The 12,917-nt window shown below is 35.7% G+C and overlaps 1 protein-coding gene across 1 annotated transcript; it reads left to right on the plus strand.

Moving 5' to 3' along the window:
• The first annotated feature begins 1,220 nt into the window (after positions 1–1,220).
• Positions 1,221–5,054, plus strand: LOC134656206 (bifunctional methylenetetrahydrofolate dehydrogenase/cyclohydrolase, mitochondrial). Its single transcript, XM_063511710.1, has 5 exons — positions 1,221–1,373; positions 1,633–2,088; positions 2,668–2,876; positions 3,747–3,869; positions 4,902–5,054. Exons 1-5 carry the CDS (start codon positions 1,282–1,284, stop codon positions 5,027–5,029), a joined length of 1,008 nt encoding a protein of 335 aa, XP_063367780.1. The 5' UTR covers positions 1,221–1,281; the 3' UTR covers positions 5,030–5,054.
• Positions 5,055–12,917: the final 7,863 nt, after the last annotated feature.

Consider the following 12,917-nt stretch of genomic DNA (forward strand, 5'->3'; position numbering starts at 1 on the left):
TGCAGTGTTTTTTGGCGATGTTTGTCCTATTCTACCTCAATAACGAGTACGACAGAGCATTATTTAGGATTCTCAACTCGTAACGATTAGGGACCAAAACCTCGGACGGACGGGCATGACGAAACTAGTAAGGGTTGTATTGTATACTTACTCTGGCAAACCCAGTTTGTCAGTAGAAAAAGGCGAGAAATTCAAATCTTGTATGGAAGATCGAACCTTCGCGCCTAGGTACATTTTTTAAATTTGCCGCCTATTTCTAATTTACAGAAATAGCTACACTTCATGTTTAGAGCCTCATTTCATTTCTATAGGGTCCTAGATTAGAAATATGCGAACTCGACTCCACACTCGCGTTTACTTATTCTGTGCTCGCCATGTGCTCGCGTTCGCGGCTCCGCGCCGCGGTTCGCGCACGAGTGTGGAGGGGGCTTATGAATAGACATTAGAAAAACTGGCGTCTACTTAAATCAAATAACACAGATGATAAAAACTGTGTTTTAGATATATAAAAATAAGGTTGCTTCTTATATGACATTGTTTCGTTTATGTCAAAAGAACCAGCTGTCAAAATCCACGTTAGTTAAAACTGTTAAAAGGTGAAAATTGCTTCTATTAAACCGTACACGACGTACACGTAGTAGTGCAATAAAAATAACATTATCACACATTTATCACAAGTGTCGCGTTATTAGTAGTGGAAATTTTATTAAGAAGTTTTTATCAGTGTAACTTAGGTATGTAACGTAGAATTATAGCAAAATAATACAAGCATTTTCCCCTCTTGTTTGTTACCAAACTGAATTCCGTTCCGTGTTGGTGTTAAACCAGGAAGTTATCATAAATTGTGTAAATTGATGAAATTGTTTTCGTCTTGGGCTTGGCTTCAATGAGGTTAATTCATACGCAACACAACACGCCTCCTTACTTGCCGTTGTACAAGAAAAACAGGTAAATAAGCTGATAACCTATGAGTAAAGATAACCTAAGTTACATTGGTCTTGAAGTATCCGGTATCGCACAGTAAGACGTATTTTAAAGTAGTTTTAAGCAGTTTATGTTCATAATGAACCAGTTACTGCGATTGTTCTTGATCTCTTCAACCCCACAAACAAATAGTGTACTATTAAACTGTTTAAATCCAGTTAACACTCGTTCTACTTGTTTGTATCGGGGCCAATTATTTGTTCTATACCAACTATAGAGACTAGCAAACATGATCGATAATAATTTTGTTGTTCGGTTAATGTGACCTGACTGACCTGTTAACGTCAACAGTAGGCGATGAGGCAAATCATTTGCTTCCGAGTTGTCAGTACAGTTCTGAAATCCACAATGAGAAGTCATACGTTCTTTGATTCTTTGGGCTCGGCCAGGTAATATATTAGATTAATGACCTCTGTATTTACTCCGCTACTAGTTTATTTTTAACCGTAGTACTTTTTTATGTTGTGTGGTTTTATTAATTTGTTTTTATTTCTCTTAGCTTGGATTTTATTTATATTCTGTCTCAAAATGAGACTGTATCACCTTTTATATCAAATCTTCTTTATGATTATTTTATTGTTGTGTTAATAGCTTAATGTGTTTGTTTTATTAATTTTAAAATAATGTTTTTAATTTTTTTTTGTTTAGCATCATGGCCCGAATCCTTGATGGTAAGGGGCTTGCCAAGGATATCCGCAATGAATTAAAAATCAAGATCCATAATTGGATGCAACAAGGTCACCGGGCGCCAACCTTGAGATGCATTATAGTGGGAGATGACCCGGCGAGCCATACTTATGTTAAGAACAAGATCCAAGCTGCGACAGATGTAGGCATTAAGGCGGAAACAATAAGATATGAAGCCAATATGACTGAGGAGGATCTTCTGTTAGCTATTGATGAATTGAATGCGAGCTCTGAAGTTGATGGCATTTTAGTCCAACTGCCTTTGCCCGGAGGCATTGATGAGAGGAAGGTGTGCAATGCCGTGGCTCCGGAGAAGGATGTGGACGGCTTCCACATTGTGAATGTCGGGCAGCTGTGTCTGGACATGCCAACTATTGTTCCTGCCACTGCTCTGGCTGTTGTGGAGATGTTGAAAAGGTGTGTATTTTTTAAAACTAAGACTGGAGTGAGTAATATTATTGTCTTCTGTCAATTAATTTTAAAAATGCAATAATTAAGTCAATTAAGAAAAAAATACCTACCAGTGGCTTACCAACTTAGCTTACCAAACAATTTAGATATTTAATCTCATATATATCTAGTACATGATATCATGTAGTAAAATTGTTATCATAAGTGCACAATTTTGATGAACAATCTTGATGATTTTTGGTTGTAATTTTCATATTTTTCAAGTCCGGCCAGACTACTTATTGTTTCCATATTTTCATAGTTTGTAACACTATTGAAATGTTAACTTTAGAATTTGTACTGACCTTGACACAGCCTGCTTAATATATTAATAGCCACCCTTCTAATTTTCCATACATTTTTGTTCACTTCAAACAAGTGAATTGAAATTTAAGAGTGGAATTACTTAGGTAGGTTATTTATCTTATTCAATCTTTATAAATTTAACTTCCTTGTAAGACCTGATCTCAAATATGTACCTACTTAAAAAATTAAGTCCACCCTCTGGAATATTTAACTTAAAACTCAAATCAACATTTTTTTTAGATTCAAAATCGACACCTTTGGCCGTAACGCAGTTGTAGTCGGCCGTTCAAAGAATGTCGGCATGCCAATCGCCATGATGTTACACAGTGACATGAGTCATGACAGTGGCCTGGGCATGGACGCCACGGTCACCATCTGCCACCGGTACACGCCTAAAGAGAAGCTGGAGTTCTACTGCCGGAATGCTGACATTATTATTACAGCGACAGGTAGGTTAAAATTTTCTTTTTGATCATAAGTTTTAATTTTGTCCCATCCCAGCTGCTTTGTATCTTTTGCATTTACACACCCTAAACAATATTATAGGTAAGAAAACTTAACTAAAACCCCTGTTGCCAGTAGTTTTACAAAAACGTACTAATTGACTACTATTTCGGCTGAATCTTCATGAAAAATAAATTATAAATAATATAAATGAATGAGACTAATCAAACTTTTTAGCAATGTAAATAATAAGCATGCATCCTTTACAAGATTTTTCAAGTTCACCGAACACTTCACTGCCCCATACAATAGTTATTTGTACAACAAGAGATCAAAGTTTGATATTTCTTCGAGTGCTTATTTTGAGTCCCGTGCAAGCGAAAGATTCTATAATACTAATTTAGAATCTTGAGCGTAGTAAGGGACTCAAAAGCGCACGAGATGTAAATAACTTTGATCTCGTGTAGTACACAACATTTTTCACCTCAGCAGTGAGAACATATTAGAGAACCCGAAAAATGTATTCCTTCTTCATCACTTACCTCTATTCACTCATGTTTTCTTAAGATATACCAACAATTAAATTTTCACCTCAGCAGCTCGAACAAGGGTACTTTGCTACTTAAAAACAGTGAGCAAAATCGCATTTTGCTCACTGAGTGAGCAAAATCGCATTTTGCTCATTTTGTCTCACTCAGTGAGCAAAATGCGATTTTGCTCACTGTTTTTAAGTAGCAAAGTACCCTTGTTCGAGCTACTGAGGTGAAAAAGCGATTTTAGCTTAGTTTCTTTCCCTATACAACCTAGACGCCTACGCCCTTAACGAAACTCAAAATATAAAACAGTTCATGACTAATTTGAATTATTTCATTTAGGTGTTCCAAAATTAATCAAAGCTGACATGGTGAAACCTGGAGCTACAGTCATTGATGTTGGCATCATTAGAGTCACTGATGATGAAGGGAAGACCAGACTTGTTGGTGATGTCGATTATGATGGTGAGTTTTACATATTTTATAACATTGTTTACCGGTACTGGAGAAACTGATGACTTGCCAAATGTTTCAGAGAACATGTGTAATAATAATACATGTTTGTGTATTAAATACAATTTTAATAGAACTAAAAAAATAATTAACAGAGTTTTAACTTTCTAGCTTAATTAATTTCAAATGTGAAAAGATGGAATAGATATCTATCTCCACTTCACAAAAAATTCATTATCCATTCAAGTTATTAAACCTGGCATGACAATTAAATATATTGAAGTAGATTGTGTTCCGAGGGCTGTAAGAAATTAAAACCATTAAAGTAACATTACCTATTTATAACCTTTTATGAATTTTTAAGTGTTGTACATACTCGAACACTAATAGCACTTAAAAATATTAATTATTGATTGTTTACCTCTGAAGTCTAGAACAATAGCGCTGTAAGTGATCAGACCTTCGGTATAATATTTTTAACTTGTGTATACTTCACAACTAACCTGCATTGCTAGAAGTAGCGGTGGTTTATTCCCTGATCCCTATAAGACAGGTTTACCTAGTTTAGGGCTCAGGACACTATTCCTAGGCTGTCTAACAATAGAATACTTACTCCTAAAAATGTAATACCCTTCTACTATGTAATAAGCTGCATTTTTGATGCCTAAATAAATCATTTTTCATTTTCATTTTCATATATTATCAATATCTAGAGTACTCTTAGTGCAGTTACTTGACTAGTTAACAACAAAGAAAGTCTAGCAACAAACTTTCTCAGTAAAAATACATTAGCATTTTTACTGCGGGACCTACCTTCATAATTTAGAAGTTTTCTAATGAGTTTCAGTAAAGTATCTTTTTTTTGTTTATTTAAGCGTGATTTACATTAAAAGTATAGCGTTCATCAAATCAGATTTTTTAGAATATTCCTATCTATTTTGCTGTTTTTACAATTTGCCTGTCTCAAACAACTGAACCCCCTAGCTCTCGGTCGTCAACTCTCACTCCTCCACTTCCCTCTGTAACGTAGTATTTTGTCCGCAGAGGTGAGTAAAGTGGCCGGCGCCATAACGCCCGTGCCCGGCGGCGTGGGCCCCATGACCGTGGCTATGCTCATGCATAACACCTTCCAAGCCGCCCAGAGGCTGCGAGATGCTGAGATGATGCAATAAGTTACAAGTAAAACGGTACCCTACAAGTTAAGTACATCTTGTACCTAGATGACTTCATTTGAAAGGTACAGTGCCGGCCAGTAATACAATATTTCTTGTTGGTGTTGGGAAAATTGTATTAGGTAAGGTAAACGTACTGGTGTTCGACGCGGTCCCAGTACATGTCAAAACTTAAGTCATTGTCAATAGAGGTGAGAGCAGGGTGCCATCTATTGGGTATTACCATGTCGACCACTAGTACGTTTACCTTCTTTTTTTTTTCATTTTATCCATGTGATAAGCTAAACCGTTTTCCTACTCAAATAGTTATTTCAGATTGTTTTATGATCTTATAGAGGTATTTTTATTATTGGTTGGTTGGTTGGTTACTATTTATTTTACTTGAGGTATTTTTCTTTATTAAAAGTTTTAAAATTAAATTTATTTAAAGTAAAATAAAATTATCTATGTTAATTAGTTATCACTTTGCAACGAGTCTAGTGAAGGCTCACATTTTGTAATTGGTTATGTTTATTGGATATTATTTAGGAATCTCTAAATTAAATGGACGTCTCTTCTACTTCTTACCACAGTGCCTTACTTAGTTATAATGCGATTTTGAAAAGTATTATATAGGTTATTATAATTTAAAAATACCTTGATGGTATGTATTTAGCTAATTCACTACGCTAATATAATGCTTAGTACCTATATTATTTTAGTTATTAAAATGTAATCAGCTGATTGTTTTTCAAATCAAGACATTCCTTGTTATATTATTGGTTAATCTTAAGCAGAACCGTTTTAAAATTTCAAATGGGTAGTTATTTTTAAAAGACTATCTGTTACCTTGAAATTTCGAAACCCTTGAAGGAAGCCAATGCAATAATTCATTGAAGCCTATGCGCGTCATGGTCTAAGTCTAATAACTCATGTCATAACGAATAACGACTTTAATTTCCACATTTCATTGACATATTCCACAATGGCTGTGATAAATCAATTTTCTCTTCTGTTCAATCATAGTATCAACACTTTCATCAACACATATAGTTGACTATAAATTATACCAAGTTAATGATAAATACATTATTATAAATAATTCTTGCCTGTTATTTACTTACTTGCCCCCTTATTCATAAAACTAGCAAGACATGTTAAATTTTTGCTCTTTTTAACCCTTTAAACGCCACGGCTATTGTGTGCGGTGCGTCATCGTAATCCTGGTCAGCACGAAGGTTGTTATTGGGCCGTATAAGCCGCGCGCGTCAGTTGACGTCATGGCCGTCAAGGATTAACGAACATACCCACGTCAAAATGACGGAAAGAAACAAAAAAATACATGTTTGTAAACAAAAGATAATTTTATGGCCACACACCCACACACGCCAAAAGTAGGTTCAACGCCAAAGACCGATTAATCGGTCACAGACCCCAGAGCAACATAGACCTACGTGCATATGCATAAAGTTCAATTTCAGCGTGGCAGCTTTTGTGTTTGACACGGCGTCGAAAAGGTTAAGTAGTAGTACCCTCTATTTTAATTTACGAGTTTTATAACTGAATTTACTTCGCCGTACTATATGCTTGCAACCGTAATTTTTAGGGTTACGAATCCAAAGGGTAAAAACGGAACCCTATTACCAAGACTCCTCTGTCCGTCTGTCTGTCACCAGGCTGTAACTCATGAACCGTGATAGACTAGCTATAGACAGTTGACATTTACACAGAGGATGTATTTATGTTGCCGCTATAACAACAAATAGGTACTTAAAACAGACTAAAATAAATATTCATGGCTCCCATACAACAAACGTGATTTTTTGCCGTTTTTTGCGTAGGTAATGGTACGGTACCCTTCGTGCGCGAGTCCGACTCGCACTTGTCCGGTTTTTATTCTCTCGCATCATCATCTAATTAATATTTTATGAACACCTGTTTCATTTATTTGATCGTAGGTACCTACATTGATCACTGAAGACGTATCGGTTGATGGTATTTACACGAGTAATTACATAATTAATTCGCTATTTCAAAGATCTAGGCAAAGAGTAAACGCGTATAATCGTCGAGTTTTTCATATATTTTCAGATCACGCGACCTAATAGCTTACCTACGCATCGGGTTATTCCCACTAGTTACCACCAAGTTGTTACCAGTGGTAACTACTGGGATTTTTTTTTCCACCTTTTACCACTAGTAACTACTGGGAAAAATAATTCCCAGTAGTTACCACCAAAATTTTGTTAGAGTTAATTACTAATAAAAACAGTATAAAAATAGTATAGTATAAATAAAGAGTGATTTAATATATAATTATAAGTCGATTAAAATTTTAGTAAACTGCCTTAAAAGTGACCTAACCTATTGAAACAGTTTAACCAGTACTAGTAGGTACAAAAACTATAATATATGTAAGGAAAAATTTAATAATCCATTTAGATTATTTTTCAAGTGATTGTATTAGGTTATTCAAAATCACTCTATATTTATACTATACTATTTATACTGTTTTTATTAGTATTTAACTCTTAACAAAATTTTGGTGGTAACTACTGGGAATAAAAATTCCCAGTACAGTAGTTACCACCAAACCGAGTTGGTGGTAACCACTGGGAATTATTTTTCCCAGTAGTTACCAGTGGTAAAAGGTGGGAAAAACATTCCCAGTAGTTACCACTGGTAACAACTTAGTGGTAACTAGTGGGAATAATCCTACGCATCTGGCTTTTAGTAATAAAGTACCTACTCGTACCTAATAAGACTGTAACTGAACTCGATTGAATTTTAATGTTTTAACACTGACAATCCAACCTCTAGACTGAGCTTAGGCCAATTCTTTCATGAAACCGATGCTGCCAAAAATACGGGGGTGCGGGGGGACGAGGTGAGCGAATCCCGTGCCGTGATTGGTCCGTTCAAAGACACGGACCAATCACGGCACGGGATTGACTCGAAGATGGAGTAACGCTACCGTATGTGTGGCAGAGGGGGTAGCGCGACTAACCGACTATGCTATGTCTAGAGGTTTGATTGTCTGTGTGTTTTAATTACGGTCCCAAAAAGACTGAGATATGAGAAAAGATTATAGTAATAGTAACGTATTACTTATGTGTTCTCGTCGATATATTTAAAGTAGGAGGTATGTCGTTAAGATTGAAATTACATACCCCAAATCAATTTAAATATTAACTGCATCAAAAATAATAAGAGTACCTAATTAAAGTAGGTACGTACCGGTTAGTTGGGTATGGCACCTGTTACAGCAAGTTGTTACCGCACTCGTAATGTCTGCTTTTTTATGAATAATTTTCAGTAGGTACCTACTTAAGTCGTTTCTAAGCAAAATTTTACCAATCTCACAAAACAATAGGTAAGTTAGGTAGGATTTAGTAGTAGTGTTTAGTTTTAAGAGTAGGTACCTATAGTTGATTTTAATGTAATTTTTTTATTTTAGTTAGGTAGGTATATATTTGTTGTTGGTACCTAAAAATGTAGGTTATTACCTACTTGTAATGTTGGTAAGCTCTTTGTCTATATTGACAAGTGTGTCAAACAATACGCATTGTTCTACTAAGTACATAATATTACAATTTAAGGTTATTTGGAGTGAGAAATACATTTTCCATTAAGTACCTACATTCACCACATTTTCTGCGTGCAAGCGTTAGCGACATGGGGAATCCAGGGTCGTGTATTCCGAAGCTGACAATGGAAAACGTTGAATGTATTTAACGAGTAATATTTGTTGTTTTTCATTTCTCATGCTCTGAAAGAGAGTCATTGTTGTTATAAAAGGTGTGCAGAAAATGATACTTACGTTTCTGCACTAGAGCATTTTACGTTCCAAGCACTGCGTTCGAGCATCAAACTACCTCGGCAGAAATGAGTGCCTTTCACCCCTTGGTTAACAATGTACTATTCTGTTCCATTTGATGCTTATAAGGCTGGTATTGAGATTTTTGTTAGATAGGTATCTATGCGAATGGCTGTCATGGGGTATAAAAAAATTACATACCTACCTATACGCGAAAAGGTACGGGAAACATATTAAACATTTAGGTACCTACATATCACCTGTCCTATAGAGTCTGTGCGGAAAGAGAAGAGTCGTGAAATGTATGGGGCCCAATATATTCCACGACTCTTCTCTTTCCGCACAGACTATTTATAGTCTATTTATAGTAGTATAATTTATTATACTACTCTTTGATAACACCTATATCTAAGTATTCATTAGGTATCTACGCCAGAAGCCATCCTAGCCCCCATACGAGAAAAATTCAAAAATTAAAGTTATTAGAAAAAAAAACACATTTAACTGATTTGCAAGACCGAAGTGATCCCATAAGTGTTCCGTGAACAAAGTTTTGTACGGAACACTAAAAATAGTTTCGTTTTAAAATCTAACGAAATAAAACAAAAGAAAAACTGTTCCATTTAATAATGATTAAAATTTAATTGCAGGTAATTTGTACCTAAAAGGTGTATTCGGGTATTTCCGAATGAACGAATAGTGGCGGATAATTCCGAAAGCTGACTCTTACTACAACGGAATATGAATGATTTTACAATGATTTTCGGGATTACCCGATTTCCGGAATTACCCGAATAAACCTTACTAGTATTAGGAGTTAGGACCGCCACGTGGGACGCTTAGAAGATAAGTAGAGAAATACGCTGAGATCCGCACCTTTAAACCTCCCTATAGAGACGTAGATATAGTTGTATCACTCACTATCTTAGACTCTTGGTATAGAGACAAACATTTGCAAACCGATCCTGGGGACAATTTTGTTAGCATGTACCTACCGGTATCACAGATCACCTACACCGGTAGTAGGTATCGTATCACAGACTTCATACCTACAAATATATAATATCAGTTGTTAGCGCACATTAAAGGGAATATAATATTTTATTTTATCCTTTTTGAAGTCGGTTTTTCATTTACCTATTTAAAAATGTTGTTTTGTGAAATATGTAATGGTCAAACACTCGTAAATAAAAAGTACATATCTGTAAAAATTGAGTTCTAGAGATGAACATGGACTTTTGTAGTATAAAACGATGTAGAGTAGGTAGATACTATTCATGACAGCGCGTATTCACAATATTCGATTCGATATATTGGGTGTCAGATAGGTACGATTAATATAGAAGTAAAACATAAAAAGTGCCTTTTTTACATTTATTTATCAATATAATTATTATAATATAGTGTTCAAAAGAAAGCGCTCATGCAAAAAAGAAAAGACTTGAGGACAAACGGCTTTCATGAAGATTTTCCATCCGATGCTTATCGGATTGAAAAATATGAATACGCTCCTAGTGTTGCTTGCATGGTAGCACAACGTAGCACTTTACAAGTTTTGCACCTTATAACTCCTATCATAATGCTTCAATATGGGCTGTCTACTGGAGGTAGTCTGGCTGGACACCCGCTGCAAGTTGCAAGACGTTTACGAACGTTTACATTGCTTCCCGTATCCTTACCCTCTCAACTTCATATACCTATAAGACCTAAAACTCTTCAAATAACTATGGACTTTATATTGTACCGGATAAGGTTGCTTTTTAAAGTTTAAGTTAGACGTAGATTACGAGGTTTTGGAAGTGATAAATGGTATGTGCATCACAATGAATTGGCAGTCAAAGGAGATTGTTTCACAGGTCGAAGGCGGTTTATCTTGATGGAGTACATAGTACATACATGGTACATCTTTGTTTTGATACAATTGAAGGGATGTTTACAAAAACAACAACTGCTTAGAGCGGTTGACACTTTTTTAAGAACATTGTTAATCGTTTCAGGTGTCAACCAGTGTAGTCAGTTATGTTGTTTTTGTAAACATCCCTTCAATTGAGTTGAAATTTATCACCAATTGGCATCACTTAACAAATAGGTGCTTTCAAAACAGAACAAACTGCTGAAGGTTCGGAAGCTCTGGTTATACCATAGAGAAATATAGGTAAGTAACGAAAGAGTGGTAACTCCATACATCAGTGTTCTTACCAAAAACGCGAGATATTTCGTAGTCGACATCTAACGTCAAGGTAGTGGAACTATCAGTACCGCTACTTGACACGAGATGGCATAAGTTTCGCTACTGGCGTAAAATGTACCTACTACTAAAACAATTTACAACTAATATTATTAAGCAGAAGGAGTTGAAAATATATATAGTTCCGGTTAATCGGGTTATAATATTAGCTAAAAATTGTCTAGCATTAGTTTTTGTTTGCCGCTTCATTCACATTCCTCCACATCTATTGTCAACTAGCAGAACCACAGAACCAGTGGCGGATTTCCCATAAGGCACAGTAGGCTCAAGCCTAGGGCGGCGAGATATTAGGGGCGGCAAATTGTGACAAAAAATTCGCTGATTATAACAAGAAATAATTCAAAATTAGGCAACGAATTCTCAAAAAAAGGTACCCATAGAGGGAAATGCTTGGAAGTCTTGGAACACAATTTTGGACTTCGTAACTTTGTTTGAACTAGTTAGGAGGTGAACATATCAAAAGTCCCCGGCCGTAGCCCTTGCTGAGCCGGGGGAAGGGGGGTTTGAAGGTCCCATTTTTCGGTTTTTCGCTTATATCTCGGAAACTATGCGTTCTAACGCCAAACATGATCATTATACAAAATGAAACCTGATTAAATTTGCTACAAGTTTTACTCAGTCAAGTTTTTCCATATCTTGAGGGCCCTCTACACTTGTGCGCGAATCGCGTCGCGAAGCCCCGAACGCGAGTGTGGCGTCGATTTCGCAGTGGCTCTTGAAATATTGCATTAAATTTTCTTCAATAATATTGACGAGGAAAGGAACCCGAAAAATTTTAACAGTTTATTACTGATCATATAAAATGACTAAAATGTCCTTTCAACTTCTCTGAAATTCGCTGGAGGCCAAAATAAGGAAAAAAAAATGTTATATGAGTGTTTATAGGTGAATTTTGGCAAAAAAAAAAAGATTTTCTTATGTTTCTTTTTAGAAAGATTTTTTGAATGTTTTTGTACATAAAAAGTAAGTGTTATTGGTAAAACTGTCACTTAAAATGAATAAGTATTTGCTTTTTTTTGTAAAACCTATTTTTTTTTGCAAAGCGTTACTACTTTCTGACATTTATCAATAAGGATAATATGTAGACTACGTCGCATAGTGGCAACATCGCCACCGTAAATGCATTTTAGATGTTTTGTTTTTTAATTGGTAATAATTCTGAAACTAGGCGAGTTCCAGAAAAGTTTATAGGACATTTTAGTCTTAAATTAAATATGATCAGCGGCGATATCATGGTCGCATTTTTATCACTTGTCATGTTATGCGTCACTTTCGCACTTACATACTTGTTAGAACGTGACAGGCATGATATCATAAAAAACCGACCATCTTAGCCCTACAGGAATACACTGTTAAAATCTTATAGGTTGTACGTAGTTGTACCGTAAATATTTACATATTATGTATTGAAGGAAATTTAATGCAAAATTACAGAGCGGATTTCTCAAAAACTAAACAAAATATCTATCGAAAAACTCGACTGACTCGACTGTATAAAACTTGTAGCAAATTTAATTAGCTTTGATTTTGTATAATGAATTTGTCACAAGGACGCATAGTTACCGAGATATAATAAGCAAAAACCCGAAAAATGGGACCTTCAACGAAACCCTCCTACCCCCGCTCAAGGGGACTTTTGATATGTTCACCTCCTAACGAGTCCAAACTCCAAATAGAGTTACTAAGTTAAAAATGTGTCCCAAGCATTTCCCTCTACCCTTTTCGTCGCCTGACCTAAATGTAGTCAATATCATGGGTGCTGATGCTGAGAAAGGGGCGGCTACAAGGCCTGGAGCCTAGGGCGGCAAAGACTGCAAATCCGCCACTGCACAGAACATATTAAA

The sequence above is a fragment of the Cydia amplana genome, chromosome 18 (genome assembly GCF_948474715.1).
Source record: "Cydia amplana chromosome 18, ilCydAmpl1.1, whole genome shotgun sequence".
NCBI lineage: Eukaryota > Metazoa > Arthropoda > Insecta > Lepidoptera > Tortricidae > Cydia > Cydia amplana.